The 21,187-nt window shown below is 43.5% G+C and overlaps 1 protein-coding gene across 2 annotated transcripts in view; it reads right to left on the reverse strand.

Annotated features, from left to right (window-relative positions):
- Positions 1–1,116: 1,116 nt before the first annotated feature.
- SIAE (sialic acid acetylesterase) overlaps positions 1,117–21,187 on the reverse strand; it is a 44,696-nt gene continuing 24,625 nt past the window's right edge. The window contains exons 4-10 of one of the 2 annotated variants that reach the window (XM_011934574.1): positions 19,859–19,997; positions 14,504–14,681; positions 12,955–13,064; positions 12,255–12,388; positions 4,590–4,744; positions 3,426–3,621; positions 1,117–1,720 (exon numbers count right to left, since the gene is read on the reverse strand). In XM_011934574.1, the coding sequence (XP_011789964.1) occupies positions 1,469–1,720; positions 3,426–3,621; positions 4,590–4,744; positions 12,255–12,388; positions 12,955–13,064; positions 14,504–14,681; positions 19,859–19,997 (1,164 nt within the window). In that variant the 3' untranslated portion in view covers positions 1,117–1,468. The remainder of the gene's footprint in view (positions 1,721–3,425; positions 3,622–4,589; positions 4,745–12,254; positions 12,389–12,954; positions 13,065–14,503; positions 14,682–19,858; positions 19,998–21,187) is intronic. The other variant, XM_011934575.1, reaches the window with a different exon arrangement.

Raw genomic sequence — 21,187 nt, forward strand, 5'->3', positions numbered from 1 at the left:
TATTCAGCCACTAAAAATAAATTTACATATGATTTCATTAATATATTCACTACCTAAACCATATTTTTTACACTACGTAAAATACATTGTATATGTAGAGTGAGTGATGCTTTTTGCTTTAGTTCTCATTTTTCACATTAAGGGGAGGAAAGCTACCCACAGATAGCATTCTTACTCCTTTTCACACGCTTCAAGGACAATTTGCAAGTTTTAACTGGATACAAATATATACACATCACTAGTAATTATGCTTTTATTTCCAACTTCTAATAGGTAACATAATTTTCAGGCACCGTTAACTGTTTTTAATCCATCCCTAAACTGAATTAAGATTCTTAATAATAAACACAAAGGGTCTCTTTCATATTTGTATCATCTGCATTATTTTTCTATATGCTTGTCATGTGGCTTTACTTTCAGCCTCACTCTCTCTTTTCTTCCACATGGATTATCCTTAAACCTTTTACCATTAAAGAGCCTGAGATTTATATTTAACTCGAACAACACATTTGCCTCTGTTGCCCCTATGCTCATGTTTTCCTAAGCCAAAGTTTCCTGTCCCTCCTGTTCCTGGCAGCCCAGGTGCCTTCCCTGGGCTACTCCCACCTGGTCCTTGCTTTTCACTCCTTAGGGCAGTCACTTAGCACCTCCCAAAGTGCCTGTACATGTTTCTTATTTCTTAAACATTCATATTATCATTATTTACATTGAAGGAACAGAATTGGTTTGGCCTTGAAGAGAATACAAAGAGATCTGTCTTCAATTATCTGAAAGACTCTGATAGTAGTAAAGTTTCACAGGAGACAGAGTTCAGTTCCACATAAGGAAAAACTTGGAAAGTTTTAATGGAAAGTTCATACAGAGATTCAGTAACCACCTGTCAGAAATTTTGTAAAGAACACATGAGGGCGAGGTGGCAGGCGCCTGTAGTCCCAGCTACTCGGGGGCTGAGTCCCAGCTACTCGGGGGCTGAGGCAGGAGAATGGCGTAAACCCAGGAGGCGGAGCTTGTAGTGAGCTGAGATCTGGCCACTGCACTCCAGCCTGGGCGACAGAGCGAGACTCTGTCTCAAAAAAAACCACACATGAACACTAGCTGGCCTATGCGGCCTTTAAAATCTTCCAATCCTGAGATCCCACAACTCTGGATAACAAGGAGCAAAAGTATTAGGTATTTCACTCCCATTAATATGAGGGAAGTGAATGACATTGAGATCCAATTTGTCTGTAGTTCAGAATTAGTCCAATACAGACCCTTGGACTAACTAGGGGACAAAAAAAGCAAGCATTTCAAGTTACCTACCAGCCTGGGCTCATCAGAATATAGAAACAGTCATGTGCTAGCTGGAAGCCATTCGATGAGGCTTTCTATTAATTTCCTTTAAAAGCAATGGTTATTATTGAAACTCCTAAATGCTAAAATCTGAAGGACCCATCCTGATATCTAAGTTCTGATCATATTGAAACAGTCATTTAGCAACATTGCTCTGATGTCCGGAACCCTGGTCTGTAATGAAAGCAATGAAGGGAGGGGCTGGCAGGGCACTGCTGGGGTGGTATAGGGGACACTGCTTATATTCACAAGGCCACGTGGTCCAAGCATAGCGGAGAGCAACCACGGTGCCGTGACAAGAATCAGTCGCCAGGGTCAGGGACTGGGTAGAGAAGGTGTTCATGGAAGCTGGAAGCCACTTGCATCGATGGTCACTGCAACAGGAGATCTAATAAGAGAGCCATAAAATACGAATGATTAGGTCAGAAGGGTCTTCTAAGAAACGGCACTGCTCTTTCAGACAGAATGGATGGGAGGAAAGGAGACACTCATCACCAAGGACCTACTCCTACAGTAAGCAGAAGAAACCTGAGCCCACTTTGGATCTAGTCAGTACAGCCACAGGTTGATAATACATGTTCATGTGATTAAATAAATAATTTTAATAAATAAAACATTTGCTGAGGGAGACGAGCATGATCACATGAGGCATTTAGGGAAGGCTCCCCTGAACATTCTTTGGGTGATCCCTCTTGCCAAACAGCAAGGCAGGCGGGAATTTAAGTGAACAGAGTGGCCTAACTGCTGCTGCTGCTGCTCTGTGGCACTCCCAAAGGAGCTGCAGAATGAAGAAGGGGCATAAAGGAACTCTAGATACGAAGCCTTTCTCAAGCCAGAAGGCAATCCAGAAACGGGAATACAAATTATCCAGAACCCAAAGGTTCAATTCTGTCCTGGAACAGATGATGGACAGACCACCAGCAACTGACTAAAAGAGGAGAGCTCAGAATGCAGACTTCTCAATTCACCTGGAACCCAGTGTGGAAAGAAGCTAAGTGGGGTAAGCGCCAACCAAGCATCTGAGGTAGGTGGATACCGTAGTTAGGACTTCAGAAACAGCAGCCCTAGATAACCTCCTGTGTAGTTAAAAGTTTGCTTTTAGGCCGGGCGCGGTGGCTCAAGCCTGTAATCCCAGCACTTTGGGAGGTCGAGACGGGCGGATCATGAGGTCAGGAGTTCGAGACCATCCTGGCTAACACGGTGAAACCCCGTCTCTACTAAAAAAAAATACAAAAAACTAGCCGGGCGAGGTGGCGGGCGCCTGTAGTCCCAGCTGCTCGGGAGGCTGAGGCAGGAGAATGGCGTAAACCCGGGAGGCAGAGCTTGCAGTGAGCTGAGATCCGGCCACTGCACTCCAGCCTGGGCGACAGAGCGAGACTCCATCTCAAAAAAAAAAAAAAAAAAAGTTTGCTTTTAATATTCTTTTCTCTTCTCCAGTGCATTCTTTTCACACACCCCTTCCCAACCTAAGGCCTCAGGATTCCCAAAGTCACTCATTTAAATGTTCCACATAGGAATGCCTCCACTCCCCACCCTCAACTATCAGAGACTCCTAAATAACCTCTGTCGTCAATGGCCCCAATTCCACAGCAGAATGACCCCTGCTAGGTATTAGAAGGAGTCTCATTATATAAGTCACACTAAGTTACAAATACCTAAGAATAAGCCTCTCAAAGGAGAACCTCAACTCAGAGAATGTCAGGATTTAGGAGAGTATAACAAAAAATACACCCAAGGATGAAGTGAATCTTCTGGAGCAAGGATCTTTCAACAGGTAACGTACAAATAAAGCTGCAGGCCCTGCCCTAGCAAAGATGGTTGCTCTGGGAGAAAACATTTAAAAGGAAATTAAAAATTTTTACAGTCCATTTTAATATGGACTTGTTTTCCCTTTCTTGATTGTCCTGTCTGTCAAGAGTGCCTCTAAGCTAATGAATTAACAGCTGTTTATTTGCGGCTCTGAAATAAGCTCAGCCCCAACCAACCAAGACCTGCCGCATCATAATGTTATAACAAAAGAGACGGCCTCAGTGTGGAGGAAATCCTGACTCCACCACAAAATGAACCCCTGTTTATTCTGCTGTTCTTCTCACCTCAAATATCTTGTTGTCCCTTTTCTGCACCTGGATTTGCTGGTAATATGTGAGATTGAGCAGCCCCTCGTGAGCCAAGAGTTCTACCGTCTCAGGTAGCGGTCCTTCAAAGGTCAAGTTCTTCTCACCATAAGCTAGAGCACGGGCCCCCAGGTGCAGCCGATAAGCCACCGTCTGTTTATCTCGCGGGTGGATGCTACAGGATGAGGAACCAGTAGAGAACTTTGGGTTTAAACTCAACAATAACCACATTTTTTTAAAAAAGGAGGATTATACAAAGCACCCTTTATGAAAGTAAGAATAAAGCTGACTGAACTCCATGATCAGTGGCTAGTCAGCTTAAGGGAAATGGTGAATGGTAGCCATAGATGGAGCTCTGGGCCTTCTATGGGTTGGAAACCTTGAAACAATAGATGGCTTGGAAGGAAGGAATAAAGGGAGGGATGGGAGGAGGGAGGGAGACATGGAGGAAGGAAAGACACCAGAACTAACCTAAGAGAGCTAACTCGTAAGATTGTTCCTAACGACTAAAAGTCAGGTTTCTTCTGAATAAACTGTTCATTATTTGGTCCCCTAGAGCTTTTATGCATTTATTCAATAAATCAAGTTCCTCCTATAATCCAGACACTGTGTGTTGGAGTCTATTTCCTATGTGAAATCCCCTCACATCCTACAGTTACTGTGTGGTGTTCCCTGGGGCTGATCACAGATACCCCAGTATTCCTCCTCTGCGGCCAGAGGAGTGCTGGAATTCCATTTCTGCTGTCACTGAAGTTAGCCACAGCCTTATGACTTGATTCGGCCGGTGCAATGTGAGCAGAAATGACTTGTGTGGAAGCACTGAATTGCCAGTATGAGACTTTAAGATGACTGTGGAAGCACAGGTCAACTTGGAGCCTCTATTGCTCTGGGTCTGTGAATGATTACAGTGAGCAAAGTCTCTGTTGACCTTCTTTTCAGATAGACAGCAAGAAATAAACTTTTGGTGCATCAAAGAACTGAGATGTTTGTTGTTGTTACTGCAGCAAAAATCTGCAGCACATCCCAGCATACGTGATTCTAAGTGCCAATCCTCAGTCTAATCTGCCCCTCACCTGTGAATATCAGAGTGAAAGACTACAAAGAACACACACTGTTCATGCAAAGCCCAAGAAGCAATCATACCTGCCAAAAGGCGAGTCTCTATCGCAGAGGTCCATAGCTACAGCCATGAAAGTATTGGGCATCTTTGGGTTGGGGACATAGCCAAAGTCTGCTGTTTGATGCCAACGGATCTGGGGAAATCCATCGTCTGAGCTCTTAGACAAATCTGAAGATAACTAGAAAGCAGAGACATTGTTAATTTTATTGCATCAGAATCCCAAACTGGAGTCTTTTTCACTGGCAGACTCCGCTTCTGCTTCTCTCATTGCATTTAAATGCTCGTTCAACGGGTATTTACTGAAATTCTTACTGTTGTGGCAGTGTCTTTCCACAGACAGCTGCAACAGTCCCTCTCATCCCATGTGCCCTCTTGCAATGCAACTTTGCCACACCTCAGCAGCGGGGTCTGTTTCTCTTCCCTTTGAACCTGGGATTTGCTTTGACCCACAGAATGCAGGAGAAATGATGTTGTACAGCTCCTGAGTCTTGGCCTTATGAGGCCTTGCCTTCTGATTTCATTCTCTTGAAACCCTGAGCTGGTCATGTAAACACTGTCCAGTTACCCTGCTGGAGAGATTATGGAGTGAGAGGGGCCCTGGAAATTGAAAGATCATAGAAAGACAGCCTCTAGTGTTCCAGCAAATCACAGATAAGGGGCCAGTCATATGGATTTCTAGATCCTCCAGTTCAAATTGCAGCCACATAAGCAAACCTAGCTGGTATCACACAGGGTAGAAGTGAGCCATCCCAGGTGAGCCTCACCCTGGCCAACCCAAGGAATCATGAGCAAAAAAATATGGCTGATGGTTTAAGCCCCTACGTTTTGGGATAGCTTGTTACAAAGCAATAGATAACTGATACATCTGTATGCAAGACAGGGCTAGGCACTGTAGGGAAGCACAGAAAAATCTACCCTTGAGCACGTGCTAAACTGCATCCAAGACCCCAATTCTTCACTCCTTCCTGTATCCACACCCTCTTGCCACGTGGCTTTGCAGTTCCTCCTGTTAACAGGACAAGTATGTTTCCCAACCCTTGATTCTAAGCTCAGCCATGTGGTTTGCTTTGACCAATAGACAGAAGCAGAAATTATGGTGTGTCACTTCCTAGCCTAGGCCTCAAGAGACCCCACATGGCTTCACTTGCTCACTGCACTGCTGCTATTGCCATAAGAAGGACGTGCCTGGGCTAGCCTGCTGCTCCCTGGAGAAGGACAAGAGCTTCTGGAGAAGGACAAGAGCTCCCCTGCTGACCCACAGCAGTCTGAAAGAGCCTAAAGATCTGCAGCTTAGCCAAATCACCCAAACCCCAGCTCCCCAAACAAGAGCTACCTATACAAGAAAGGCTATTTGAGGCCAGGGGGTTTTGAGGTAGTTTGTTACACAGCAGTAGCTAACTGGTACAAGTACTTTACAGCTTTGTTGAGGAGGACAGACCTACACATAAGAAATAAACATAAGGGTTTAATGGGTTTATGTTTCATAAACATATAAAATAGTATGGATTAAATGTTAAATCAGTGCCACAGACAGCAAGTACTAAACATTTAGAACAGGCAAAGATTATTATTATAGGAAAACATGGCCTCAGAATCCATAAAAACAAATTAAATGGGCACCAAAAATATGAGGAGTCACTCCAGGCACTACTGCTCACACTTCACATGTTAGAAGCATGTAAGATGCAAAGGTGGGGAGGAGAATGGTCGTTCTGAGAGAAGGGCAATCCAGCTGGACTGCAGGATTTGTGAAGGAAAGACAAAGTTGGAAAGACAGCAAGGCAAGTGTTTGTATAGTTGATACTTTCGTATTAAGCAATAAGGAACTACTGTTGAGGTGACAGCAGCAAACATTGTGAATGTGCTAAAATGCTACTGAACTCAACACTTTTAAATGGTCAATTGCATGTTATATGAATTTCACCTCAATTAGGAAATTACAGAGCCACGGAAATTATTGACATGATCAAAGGACCATTTCAAAAGATTGTTCTAGTGATCATACAAATGATTCTGACAAAAAACAAAATAAGGCCGGGCATGGCGGCTCACGCTTATAATCCCACCACTTTGGGAGGCCGAGGCAGGTGGATCACCTGAGGGCAGGAGTTCAAGACCAGCCTGGCTAACATGGTGAAACCTCATCTCTATTAAAAATACAAAAAATTAGCTGGGAGTGGTGGCAAATGCATGTAATCCCAGCTACTTGGGAGGCTGAGGCAGGAGAATCACTTGAACCTGGGAGGTAGAGGTTGCAGTGAGCCAAGATTGTGCCACTGCACTCCAGCCTGGGCAAGAAGGTGAGACTCCATCTCAAAAAAAAAAAAAAAAAAACAGAATAAAGGACTTAACACAGAGAGACTGATTAGTTAAGCAGCTATTATAATATTCTAGACACAAAAACAAAGGTCTAATCTACAGAGATAGTAGTGGAATGGGATGATGAGAAATAATAATAACTGACAAAACCAGTCAACCAACTGGATGTGAGGCACAAGAGAAAGGGTAAAATCCATCATTTGGAAGCCACAGCATCTGAATTAACTGTGTGGCATCTCAGGCATCCAAGTAGCACCAGAATATCTGGGGAATAATAATTGTTCCAGAAAGAGCCTGTGAAGGATCCACAGCTCATGCATTATCAGTCAGCTCATTTATTTATTCATGCTTTTAACAAATATTTACTGAGCACCTACTCTGTGTCATGCACTAATACCGGCCTAGGAGATAGAGCAGTGAACAAAACACAAGAATCCCTTCCCATTCTTATACTCTAGTGCAGAGAGATATCGAATAACAAGATAGATCTGTAAACTACATATCCTAAGAGAAAGTGACAAGTGCACTGGAGAAAAATACAATAGGGAAGGAGGAGAGAGTGTCAGAGTTGAACAAAGACTAGAAGGAGATGCGAGAAGTTATGAGGATATCCGGGTATGTTAGGCAGATGACCCACAGGGAGCCACATCCTTATACTGTCCTCTCTTCTCTGTGGTAGGGGGAACTCGTAACTTGATTCTAACTAATAGGCTATGGCAAAGGTAATGGGATATGGGGGGTTTTGTAGATGTTACAAGTAAGGTCCCCAGTCAGCTGACTTCACATTCATCAAAAGGGAGAGTACCATGGTGAGCCAGACCTAATCAGGTGAGTCCTTTCAAAGGGGGTCTAGAAGCCAGCCCCCTCCCCTGCTGGCATCAAGAAGTAAGCTGCCAGGAGTTCTGCAGCTTCAAGGAGGTGAATTATGCTGACAACCACATGAGCTTGGAGGAGAACTCCAAGCCTCAGATGAGACCCCAGCTCTGTCTGACACCTTCACTTCCACCCTCAGCAGAAGATCCAGCTGAGCCATGCAGGCCCGGATATCTCACCCACAGAAACTGAGATAATAAATGTGTGTTGTATTGTTTTAAGCTGCAAAATATGCAGTCATTTCTTGCTCAGCAATAGAAAACTACAATAGCGGGGAAAGAACTTTCCAGGCAGAATGGAAAAGAAAATGGCAGGCCCCAGGACGGTGGTATGCCTAGCGTGCTTAAAGAGAAGTAAGGCAGCCAGTGTGGCTGGAGCGGCGCACGCAAGGCAGAGAGCATTAGGAGGTGAGGTCGGCGGGTAATGCAGGCAGGGGGCACGTCACGTATGGCCTTGCTGACCTCAGCACATGGAGACCCACTGGAGCCTTCCAACCTGACTTACGCTTCAAAGGGTCACTTTGATATATTGAGAATATCCTAAAGGAGGAGGAGAAAAAAAGGTAGAAGCAGGAAGAAGACCAGTTAGGAGGCACTAATTCAAGGGAGAGATGATGGTGGCTTAGACTAGCGTAGGAAGAGTAAAGGTAGTGAGAAGTGGTCAGATTCTGAATGCAGAGTGAGTTAACGGGATTTGTTTTCATCTAAACGGAAAGTTGATATACTCCTACTCCTGCAAAACACAGAGGCTCCCAGAAAAAATCTTTACTATTACTATGATACATGCAGTCCAACTATTTCTTCCTTCTTTTTCTGATGTTTACTCAGATCACCCTGTCCTTTGATTTAGATAGCATCTTATTCTTAGCACCAGTTTCAGCCAATGAGAGGCATCAACCTATTATCTCTCTTTTACAAACCATGATCTAACTGTAAGTCAAACCACAAACTGGGAAGCAGTCTGGGCCAGCAACAACATTGTTTTTTTTGACTCCATTTCAAAATGTCTGACCCCATCAGAGGACTGCATTTTACACAGACTGTTCCACCCAGCCTTATTACTCACACAGCCCAGAAAATACCTGACATCATCCCTACGAATGTGGCCAAATGCAACTTTGAATCGAGGATATTTTCTGCTCTCTGAGTTGCTCCAGAAAGATGAGAAAATCATCAGGAGAACACGGAGAGGTTGCAATAATAACAGAAAGGAGCCTTGGATATGATATGTAACTAATAGGCCATTTCCAATTCTGCTATTAAAATTCTCTTAGGCAAATCAGCTTTAACATAGGAAATGATAAAAGGTGCCACTGAAGCCTCACAGTGGAATCTCATGAAGACTAGAAAATGGGAATAAAAAATCTATTAAGTCACCCTACTTCTTCCACACGACACCCAGAAGACAAAGTGGAACCACGTGCACCAGCCAGGGTCATAATGAAGATCACAGTAACAAGTCACAGGAAAGAGTCTGTGGTAAAAAACTAGCCTGAAGCTCAACAGGGAGCAATGCTAATAACAGCCCCTCAAGCCAAGGGAATTTTCTCAAAATGGCAGTTTGCTGAGAATTCTTACAGCAATTCCCTCTTTCATTGACTGCACTACTATAAACTCGCCACATGGGGGCACCGGCGTACTCCACACCCAAATGAAATATTCCGGTTTTCCTAACCTGAGATACAGTGGGGCACACTAATCGGTCTCCCACAGTGGGTGGTAGAAATACTGTGGCTAATAAAGGTGTAGACCAGCCAAAGAATATAAAGCTGGCCACGTTCACAAATAACATGCTGCAGTTTGTGGTATGTTCAACGGTTCCTCCAAATCCCTGTTTAAAAACAACACTCCCTGGGACTCCAGCCCCTAGCCTCCTGTTCTCTCTCTCAGGTTCCAGGTGGCCTTTCTACTAACCAGTCTGGGATACACGTGTCCAGCCCTGGTCTCTCCATGGAGCTCACATCCTCCATCTCTAGCTGTACTCTAGTCACTGCAACCATCATTTCACTCTTAGCACTTCTATGAAGCCAGTTCCTCTTTCCTTACAGACCAACTGTCCCTCCAGATCTTCTGATTTCTCTATCAACAACATTCAACACTAACATTATCTGGTATGTTCCAGGCTTTACATGGATGAACTCACTCAATATTTAAAATAACAAAAGTTCAATATCGTGTTCAAAATCACGTAGCTCCAGAAGTGTCAAAGCTAGCATCTGAATGCAGTTTAGTCTCGCGCAGACTCAGTCCAAACCATTATGTTGTCATGCTGGGTATTTCCCTTCGAAGGGATATGTTTATATTTCCAGACTTCCACTAGTAACCAGCATGTTTTTGTTGGTGATAATAAAGTGAAAGCCTGGAGATTAAGGGACTTTCACTAAATTGTAAGGCATAAGTACAAGGACCAGGTCTTTCCGATTGCTGTATTTCTTTTTTCTTTCTTTCTTTTTTTTTGAGACGGAGTTTTGCTCTTATTGCCCAGGCTGGAGTGCATTGCTCACCACAACCTCCGCCTCTCGGGTTCAAGTGATTCTCCTGCCTCAGCCTCCAGAGTAGCTGGGATTACAGGGATGTGCCAGCACGCCCGACTAATTTTGTATTTTTAGTAGAGACGGGGCTTCTCCATGTTGGTCAGGCTGGTCTCAAACTCCCGATCTCAGGTGATCCGCTTGCCTCAGCCTCCCAGAGTGCTGGGATTACAAGCATGAGCCACCACACCCGGCCTGATTGCTATATTTCTAGCACCTCACAAGATTCACAGCATATAATAAGCATTCGACACATACTTTTGGTTTGAGTTGGCTAAAGTTATACTCAAATCACCACATGCACAGGCCAAGGGAGAAAAAAGTACTTCCAAGGCCCAAGTGTAGTTTCCACCAACAGGGATGCAGAACTGGTGACAGGAGCTGCTACTTTGAAAATAATGAGCAGAATAATCTCATTTCAAAGTCAGGATAAATGTAGGAAAGAAGAAAGAAAATAATCATAAAGGTATTTTAAGTGAAAAGGTCTATACAAATATTCAAAAAAAGGTACAGTGAAAAGGACAAGGTAGGGGAGTTGGGAGGATGGCGAGAAGGCATCTGTGGCGCGTGCAGAGGTAGGTGTCTGGGACCATGGATGGCCCATTTACACAGTAAAGCCTACTCTGTTGTCATGTTGTAAGATGGGCATTGTTTTTATATCACCTTACTTGTTTGATTTCTTATGTTCTAGAAAAACCAGCACTACCACCCTGCTAAAAAGTTTAGGTCATATGAACATGTGCAGGCTAGGCACATGTTCTTGGTCAAATATGTTTATTCTTTTTATGCAAGGCTGAAAGCAGAATCTTTCTGACTAGTTATCTCTAATTAAATGTATGGTTTCTCTTGCTATCTTTTTTCATTCACATGTTAAGCCGCTATTTAATGAGTGCCAATCAACTACACGCGTACTAGGGATATAAGTGTGACCCGGGAAAATGTGGTCACACAGGCAACCTCATGCAAATAAAAAGGGCAAGTAGAGAGAAAGGGGACATCTCACCCAGACTCTGGATAGTCACAGAAGGCTTCCTAACTAATATGCAGGCTGAGACCTAAAGGATGATTGAAGTTAACTAGGAAAGTATGGAAGGTAAGGAGCAAGGCAACGGCCTGGGAGTGAGACAGCACGGTGGATCCCAGCGAGTGGAAGGGATAACACCAAGCTGGGAAGGGCTGGGGAAGTGGACATTCTCACAGACAGTTGCTAAGAGTGTCAATTCATACAAATTCATGAATTTCTACAGAGAAATCTGGGGACATGTTCAAAGCCTTATCAAGGTGTACCTTTTGACCCAGAAATTTCATTTCTGGTATTTACCTTACGGAAATAATCAAGCATATATGCAATGAGCAACAAGGAAAATAAACATGCCGAAGTTTATTAAAGCAAAATGTTTAAAATAACCTAAATGCCCAATCTATAGAGAGCTAGTTAAATAAACTACAATATAACCATATTTCAGACTCTACAATCATTACAAACTGCATCGAAGATTAATATTTATTGACATGAAAAAAGTGTTTACTACTTATCTCTAATTGAAATATTACTTAAAGAGAAAAATGCAAGATATAGTACAGATCTATTTCAAAAATTAATGAGCAGAAGAGAGCTGCTTATTTCTGGATTGAAACATTATCAATGTTTTTAGCTTCTTTTTTGCTTATCTTTTTAATATTTCCTCAATGAAACTGTAATCCTTTTTTAATAAGAAATATTAGTTACTTATCAACTGTTTTGAAGATTTAATTGTCCTATCAGTGAACTGCGATGAAGTAAGCCTTACATTCAGTTCTTGACCAGCACGTTATGAGGGCGAAAAAGGAAGATGAAGGAAAAGAGAAGGAAAATGAAGGAAAAGAGATCTAGATAGCACATCCCCACACCAGTGCCCATAAACGTCTTCCTCTCAACACAGGAACAGGTGTTGACACGGACAGAGAAGCTTTACCCACATCGTACCTGGACAAATCCAAACGGGAAGAAGCGCTCTGTCTGCCCCTGGGAACCACGGTGGAAGGTTTCACGCCAGTCTTCGATGAGTGCAGGGAATGTGCAATTGTACAGGTCCGTGTTATAATTTACATTGGACTCCCCTAAAAACAGTCCACATTGTAAGGGGAGTTTGGAGTAGACTGCAAAAATGACCGCACATTACTCTCCTCCCTCTATCCATGCCCTGAGGTAGTGGTCTTCCCACGGTCTCTCTGGACTGGCCTTTTTCCAGCCAATGGGGCATCAGCAAATGTGATACAAGCAGAGGCTTGAAAAGTACTTCAAGTTGGGGCTCTGCCCTCTCCTGATGACCCTGGAATCCTGAGACTATAATATAAATAACAAATGAGTCTATACTGGCTTGCTAAAGGATAAGAGGCCACCTCAGAACGATGTTGCCACAGCCCCCAGACAATACATCTAGGGAGAGACCACCCTAGGTCATCCAGTCACCAGACAATCTACCAGGTGGGCAAAGACACATTAGAGGTCCAAGCAGGAATTAGCTGAAGCAGCCCAGACATAAAAACTACCTGCTAACCCGCAGAGCAGTGAGCTGAGTAAAATTATAAAGTGATTGTTGCTTTAAGCCACTACGTTCTAGGGTGCTGTGTTACACAGCAAATGCTACCTGATACAATGGAGAAAGAGTACACTGAACACTTACCCTGGTACCACACCACCCCTTTCAGAGTCATATTGCGCAGTGGATGGATCATGGCATTCCACAGGACAGAGTGCTTACTGGGACCAGTTATGGAATTATATGGAACGGACCTGAAATCACACGATGCACAAGTGTCACCAGAGAGCCAGTGATGGATCACATAAGGGTCCCTCATTGGGCATCTATCCACTTTCGCTTGTGGCAAACTTCTGATGAAAGCAACACAGAATTAAAATTGAATGGAAACTCTTTCTCTTGAAAACATGTGAATATTCTCTGAATTTCACCTCCAGGTTATTCCCAAAATAAGTGTATTGGTCAGCTCTCTATGGTAATTAAAGGTAATTTCTAAGGCAATTAAAGCCACAGAGAAGGAGTGTTTTATTGTTGAGTATCTCCCATGGAGAGGGGGAGCAATAAATTTACTTAACTTTTATTAAATAAACCTTCATTTAATGGACAGACATTTAGGTTGTTTTAAACTTTTTGCTTTTATAAGCAATGCCAGGATTCTCTTCCTTATAGCTAAGTCATTGCATATATGCTTAACTATATCCATAAGATAAATTCCCAGAAATGAAACTGCTGTGGCAAAGGGCATCTTTTTTAAAGCTCTGAACACGTTCTCAAATTTCTCTGTGGAATATTTATATGAATTTATCCTGTAGCTGCTGCGTGTGAGAAGCCCACATCCCCACACCCTCAGGATTATCCCTTCCACCCCCAGAGAGCTGGTCTAACGCTCACTCCTACTCTACTGCAGGCCATTCTTCCTGTTCCAAGTTGAATATCTTCACTCCCCCACAGGCAAGCTTTTACCCAAACTATACCAAGAGCTCAGGCCCATCCTCCTCCCACAGGCCTTCCCAGCGTGAATGAGACATGGTCCAGGAAAGCAGGTCACATGCTGCTCATCTCCACATCGATGTTAGTATCAGGATTTGTATTCGCTAGCCCTTTCCCTCCCCAAGTATTCTTCCTGATCCAGCCTTCCCTAAGCGGGTGTCCACAGTCAGTGTACTGATACATTTCTTTGAGTACATGTTTACAACATTTGTTCTTCCCGTTGGATTGTTTATTCTTCTATGCAATACAGCACAATGGTGAGGGGCACAGACCTTGAAGCCAGACTTGCCACTTACTAGTCACGCCCATGAGCAAGTTACTAAATCTCTCTGAAATTTAGTGTCTTCGCCCATGGTCTCTAATGTCTATACTTCACTATATTAATATATAATAATATATATTCAAAATATTAATAATTAATATATATAAAGTGCTTAGCACAGTGTCTGGCATATAAAAAGCTTTCAGTAACCACTAGCTATTACTATTATTAGGGAAAAAGATAATTTTTTTACATGTTCTCAAACGATTGTGGTGGCAATGACAGTGAGAATAATGCTTTCCCTGTGCATGAATAAATTACATACATTCGACACATATGGGGACATTCAACATATACTTAACTCCCCACAGAGGACCACGACCCTCTCTCTTACATAATTCCCTGGTAGGCTCTTTCTCAGACTGGAGAATGCTGTCTTACCCTTGTTTAGGAACCCCGCAGGCTTTCAGTGACCGTCCAGATGACCAGGCTTCAATGGGTGTCCCGCCCCAGCTGGAGGCGATCAGCCCGATGGGATACTGCAGAGTGTCATACAGGTGACGCCCAAAGAGCCAGCACACTGCTGACATGTACTTGAAATATCCGTGGCCTAAGTTTTCTGTTCAGAGAAATGGTTAAAGGAAAAGAGCCAGAGAAAGGTCAATGGATACAAACTGCAGCTGCTAGGTGGGTCTAGGTTAGAAGCGTGGGCAGAGGTGATTCTTCTGTTCTTTTCTAAGACTTTCAGAAGTAGGACAAGATTGAGAGGCACAGAGAAGATACAGCATCAAGACCAATATGCTGGTCTGAACACTATTATCTCTTCCAAACCTTCCCTAAGGAGAATCTTTTCCAAGGGAGAAAACCGTAACCTTAGTGATAGTTTCCTTTTATCTGTCTTCATGTTTTTTCAGTTGCTCGAAACGCTTGTTCTCATAACAAGGAGATAGCACTCTCTGCCTGGGAGAGAGGCAGATATGATAGCGATTTTGCTCTCAGTCTGAGTATAAATAATTCACTTACATAACATGGAAGTTAAAACTCTTTGGCTAGGCAATAGGCTTCCCTGTGCTTCCCATCACTTACAGGATCCACAGACTCTCGGATAATCAATGCTCTCCCTCAAATAGGTGAGAGGTGGGAAGGGCCATCACGTCCCCATGCTACTCTCTTCTATGTGTCCCCTCTTACTCAGCCACTCATTTCCACTGAGCTCTGTGGAAGGGAAAAAGCAAGCAGGGGGCAACTTAAGAAGAAATGTGTATTTTTTTTTTCTGGGTGGCTTTATACCCAATTTTATAGCTGTGGTAAAGAGGCTGGGCGCGGTGGCTCAAACCTATAATCCCAGCACTTTGAGAGAACGAGGCGGGTGGATCATCTGAGGTCAGGAGTTCGAGACCAGCCCAGCCAATATGGTGAAATCCCATCTCTACTAAAAATACAAAAATTAGCTGGGCGTGGTGGTGGGCACTGTAATCCCAGCTACTCGGGAGGCTGAGGCAGGAGAATCACTTGAACCTGGAAGGCAGAGGTTGCGGTGAGCCATGATGATGCCATTGCACTCTAGCCTGGGTGACAAGAGCAAAACTCCGTCTCAAAAAAAATAAATAAAAAATAAAAGTCAAAAAAAAATTAGCTATGGTAAAGAAAACATGGACAGATAAGTGATGGGAAATTTGGCCCAAAGGGAAAGCAACAGAAGCCAAAACTAGCGTTTAAATTCTCAGCACAGTCTAACTCATTCATCCAATTACACTGCCCAGTAACCAACAGAGGCAAGAGTGAGCAATTTCATGTTAGGAGAAAGCTGGTGAAGAGGGGAGCATGCATACACACACAAGCATGGGATCAGTTCAGCCCAAGGTTTATTAAAGACTGACTATGGCTAAGCCTCTGGCACTCCAAAAGTAGACAGTGCAATAGTGAGGATTCAAATCAATTCCAAAAGAATTAAAATGGACTGAGCACCTACCATGTGTCAGGAACTACTAGATGGATGGGAGACAGTGAGGAAAGTGATATGGAGATACATGGAACCTCTCCTCATAGGTCTTATAGTTGATAGAATAAGGCAAATAGGGCCGGGCATGGTGGCTCATGCTTGTAATCCCAGCACTTTGGGAGGCTAAGACAGGCGGATCACAAAGTCAGGAGTTTGAGACCAGCCTGACCAACATGGTGAGACCCCGTCTCTACTAAAAATACAAAAAAATTAGCTGAGTGTGGTGGCACGTGCCTGTAATCCCAGCTACTCAGGAGGCTGAGGCAGGAGAATCGCTTGAACCTGGGAGGCAGAGTTTGCAGTGAGCCAAGATGGCGCCACTGCATTCCAGCCTGGGTGATAGGGCAAGACTGTCTCAAAAAAAAAAAAAAAAGAAAGAAAAAAGAATAAGACAAGTATTTAGTTGAATAAAATATATGGCAAAAGATGGTAAGTGCCTCAAGAAGTACAAACAAGTATTAAAGAGTTTTAACACAAAGAAAGACTATCAAATGAGAGGCAGACCCTAAAAGGCCTAATAAAGACTGACCTCCCCGCCCCGCACCGCGCTTCCGCAATGCTCTGTGCATCGCTCCATCACTAGACCTTGCAATAACTATCTGCTCAGTGTTTCCCTTAGCTCACTACACTATTAGCAGATACTTCACCTGATCCACATCTGTATCCCCAGCATCCAGGACATGATGGAGAGTCAGTGTTTGCTGACTGACTGAGGGTGGCTGTGGTTTCACTGACAGTAGGTAGAGGGGAGCGGTAAACAAGAGGGAAGAAGAGAGCTGGGGAAGCCTTAAACCATCAACAGGAGTTTAATAAACAGAGCTGGCACTCTAGGCAGAAGAAAAAATACGTGACAAGGCACACAGAATAGGAAATATTCTGAGAGTATTTGGCTGGAGCAGAGATTATAAAAGAGAACAGTGGAAGATAAGACTGGAGAGGAGGTTGGAGTCATATCTTGGAGTAAAGAAAATGGAAACCCACTTGAAAATGTTTGAGAATAAGAATGTGGGGTGTAGGAAAGATAATAGATCCCAAAGACGTCCACACACTCATCCCTGGAACCTGTGGCTGTGTTACCTCGCTGGTGAAAGGCACTTTGTAGACATGATTAAGGTTAGGGACCTTGAGATGCGGAGAGTGTCCTGGCTCATCTAGGTGGCTCCAATCTAATTACAAGAGTCCTTAAAATCAGAAAACCTTTCCCAGCAGCAGTGATGTGATAACAGAAGAAGAGGTGGGAGGCCGGGCGCAGTGGCTCATGCCTGTAATCCTAGCACTTTGGGAGTCTGAGGCAAGCAGATCATGGATCACTTGAAGCTAGGAGTTCCAGACCAGCCTGGCCAACATAGTGAAACCCCGTCTCTACTAAAACTACAAATATTAGCTGGGTGTGGTGAGGCACACCTGTAATCCCGGCTACTCAGGAGGCTGAGGCAGAAGAATCACTTGAACCTGGGAGGTGGAGGTTGCAGTGAGCCAAGATCACATCACTGCACTCTAGTCTGGGTAACAGAGTGAGACTCTGTCAAAAAAAAAAAAAAAAAAAAAGGCCAGGCGCGGTGGCTCAAGCCTGTAATCCCAGCACTTTGGGAGGCCGAGACGGGCGGATCACGAGGTCAGGAGATCGAAACCATCCTGGCTAACACGGTGAAACCCCGTCTCTACTAAAAATACAAAAATCTAGCCGGGCGAGGTGGCGGACGCCTGTAGTCCCAGCTACTCGGGAGGCTGAGGCAGGAGAATGGCGTGAACCCGGGAGGCGGAGCTTGCAGTGAGCTGAGATCCGGCCACTGCACTCCAGCCCGGGCAACAGAGCAAGACTCCGTCTCAAAAAAAAATAAAAAAAAAAAATACGGGAAGAGCAGGCAGGAGAGATTCTCAAAGTGGGAGAGATGGATCCTCTGTGCCCTTCCTAGATATCTGCATTGCCTCGCCTCTCTCAGGCTGCTACTGAAATGCTGCCTTTCCCCATCCCAGCACAAACACTTCCTATTGCCTCCCTTCCCTCACGTATTTATTTGTTTTTGTCTCATTAGCACATGTCACCCATTAACCTATCCTGTGATATCCACATTTATTCATTCCGTTTCTGATTTCACAAAGTGAAAACAAGTTCAGATAGCAAGGCATAATACATTATCCAAATGTGATTGAGTCCTGAGTTTTGGAAACCATGTAGTAAGAGTTCATAGAGCAAAGGATTCATCCAAAAATTTACCCGAATCCATTCAGTTCCTGAGCTCTTTTATAGAGAGAATTCAGATAGTGTAAGACCGGACAGCATCAGATACTTTGTCTATAATTTACTTATTTTATGATTCACTTTCAGCATTCCCTTACACTACACTGTAAGTTCCATGAGGTCAGGTATTCTGGCCTGTTTTACTCACTACGATATCCCCAGCACTTAGAACAGTGTTGAGCACATAGTAGGCACTCAAATATTTGTTAAGTGAATTACTACTTGTAAATGTAGGAGCATCTGAGCACCAAGGAAAGCATGCACAGGAGAAAAAGAAAAAGTCCAGGGGGAACACAGGGACCACCTCTGAGGGAAAGGAATGAAGAAGCAAAGAAAAAGGGACAGAGACAACAGAGGAGGAGAACTAGGAAAAGAAAGCACCAGGCAAGCAAGGAGGGACATGCAGTTTCTAAAGGGGGCGGTCCCCAGTGCCGAATGTGGCAGAGGTCTCTAGTTTTCTCATTAAAAGAACGATAGTAACATCAAGGTGAACAAATTGTTGGGTGGAAGCAGAAGCCAGGTGACAAAGGGCTGAAGAGTGAACACAGGGAAAGAGAGTGAAAAGAATGAAAACAGAAGATGTTCTAGAAAGGTTTAACAAAGCAAAGGAGAAAGATGAAGCATCTGAGAAAGGTGTTTGCGATGTTTACTGTTGTTTTGTTTCGTGTTTTGGGAATAAAAGAAAGGCTAAGCTCAGAGAGCAGGGACTGTGTGTCTGTTTGGTCACTGCTGTATTCCTGGGGCCTGGCACAGATCCTGACACAAAGCAGTCATGAAATGGAGAGTGGCCGGGTGCAGTGGCTCACGCCTGTAATCCGAGCACTTTGGGAGGCCGGGGTGGGTGGATCACAAGGTCAGGAGTTCGAGACCAGCCTGGCCAATATGGTGAAACCCCATCTGTACTAAAAATACAAAACTTAGCCGGGCGTGGTGGCGGACACCTGTACTCCCAGCTACTGGGGAGGCTGAGACAGGGAAACCACTTGAACCCCGGAGGTGGAGGTTGCAGGTGAGCTGAGATCTCACCACTGCACTCCAGCCTGGGTGACAGACTAAGACTCTGTCTCAAAAAAAAAAAAAAAAAAAAAAAAAAAAAGAAATGGAGAGCTCACACTGAATGGACTGAAGGGAAAACCACAGTGTCTAAGGGATTAAAGAAGGCTCTGGAGAAAGGAGAACCCAAATCACAGTTAGCCCTGAAAAGAGATCAGTCAGTTGTCTACAGACACAGAAACAAGGGAAGAAAGAGGAGAGGATTTGGAGTGAAGACATTGGCGAGAGATGCTGGCAGAGCCCATGCCAAAGGGCCTCGATATTTTCACTGAAGATGTTGAAGGAAGTCATTTCCCCACAGCAAGAGGGAAGATTTGTTGATAGTCTTGGGAAGAAACCTGAAATAGTCACCATCAGGAAGGATAAAGAGTCAGTAAGAAAGGAATAAAAGGCATGAGTAATAATAAATAGACATATAAGAACCAAATTCAGTCTTCCAGAATCCACTTAGGGCACTAACCCACTATATAAGAGACAGCATGTTCAAGCTGTCACATACCTGAGGTGGGCTTAGACCACTGCAAGTCAACCGCAACAAGGTCCTCCAGCTCCTGCTCTGCTTGAATGGGAGAGACGGAGAGGATGCGGACAGACTGATAGGCAGCAGTATTAGACAACTCCCTTGTAGCATTAAATATCTGGAAAAGAAATTGAAACATCATTTAACCTAGCTGCTGGTGAACTAGCCTGACACCTCTTAGTAAACATCAATCCTCCGAGCTGCTAAGCCTTCAATATACTGAGATCATATTAATAAACCAAAATCATTGGGCTGGACTGAATCACCTTGATCCACTTTTACCAAAAGAGACCATGATGAATCATGTTCCCAAAGAGGGTAGGAACATAATGAAATCTGTGATCTTAAGGAGCAGGTCTATGTTAGACAACAGGAGCTGTGAAGTAGCTTAGGCTAAAGAATATTGCCCAGCACTCACAACACTCTGATACCTTGAAACTAAAATACTTCTACTCTGAAAAAGTATCTCATAACACAAAACCAGACCAATTAACTTCTTTTTAAAATGGTGCTTAGGATACTATGTGGAACCAAAAAGGCCGTGGGGAGGTAGATTTGTCTAATCCACACCACACAACAGTAGCCTGCTCAAAAGAAACACAGCTGAGAAATGACTGTTGAACTACTGAAACATAGTTGAACAACTGAACCATACTGAAATAAGTCTCAAAATGCATATACAGTTATCCTTTGTATCCACAGGGCATTGGTTCCAGGAACCACACCCTCCCACCCCCAACCAAACCCCAGCACATCAAAATCTGAGGATTTTCAAGCCCCTTGTATAAAATGGCGTATTTGTTTATAGCCTACAAACATCCTCCCGTATACTTTAAATCATCTCTAGATTACTTATACCCAATGCAATGTAAATGCTACGTAAATATTTGTTATATATGTTAAGCAACCCTAATCTGAAAATCCAAAATCCAAAATGCCCCCAAATCCAAAATGTTTAGTGTGCCAACATGATGTCAACAAGCAGAAAATTCCACACATAAATAACACACATTTTGTTTCATGCACAAAATTATTTTAAAATATTGTACAAAATTACCTTCAGGCTATGCGTATAAGGTATATAGGAAACATAAATGAATTTCAGGTTTAGACTCAGGTCCTGTCCCCAAGATATCTCATTATGTCTATGCAAATATTGCAAAATCCAAAAAAAAATCCGAAATCTAAAACACTTCCAATCTCAAGCAGCTTCAGAAAAGGGATACTCAACCCGTTATGTATTGTTTTTTCAATGTGTATTATTTATTGTTGTATTGTCACTTTTAATTTTAATTCTTCAAATATTTT

The sequence above is a fragment of the Colobus angolensis genome, unplaced genomic scaffold, assembly GCF_000951035.1.
Source record: "Colobus angolensis palliatus isolate OR3802 unplaced genomic scaffold, Cang.pa_1.0 Scaffold137, whole genome shotgun sequence".
Taxonomy (NCBI): Eukaryota; Metazoa; Chordata; class Mammalia; order Primates; family Cercopithecidae; genus Colobus; species Colobus angolensis.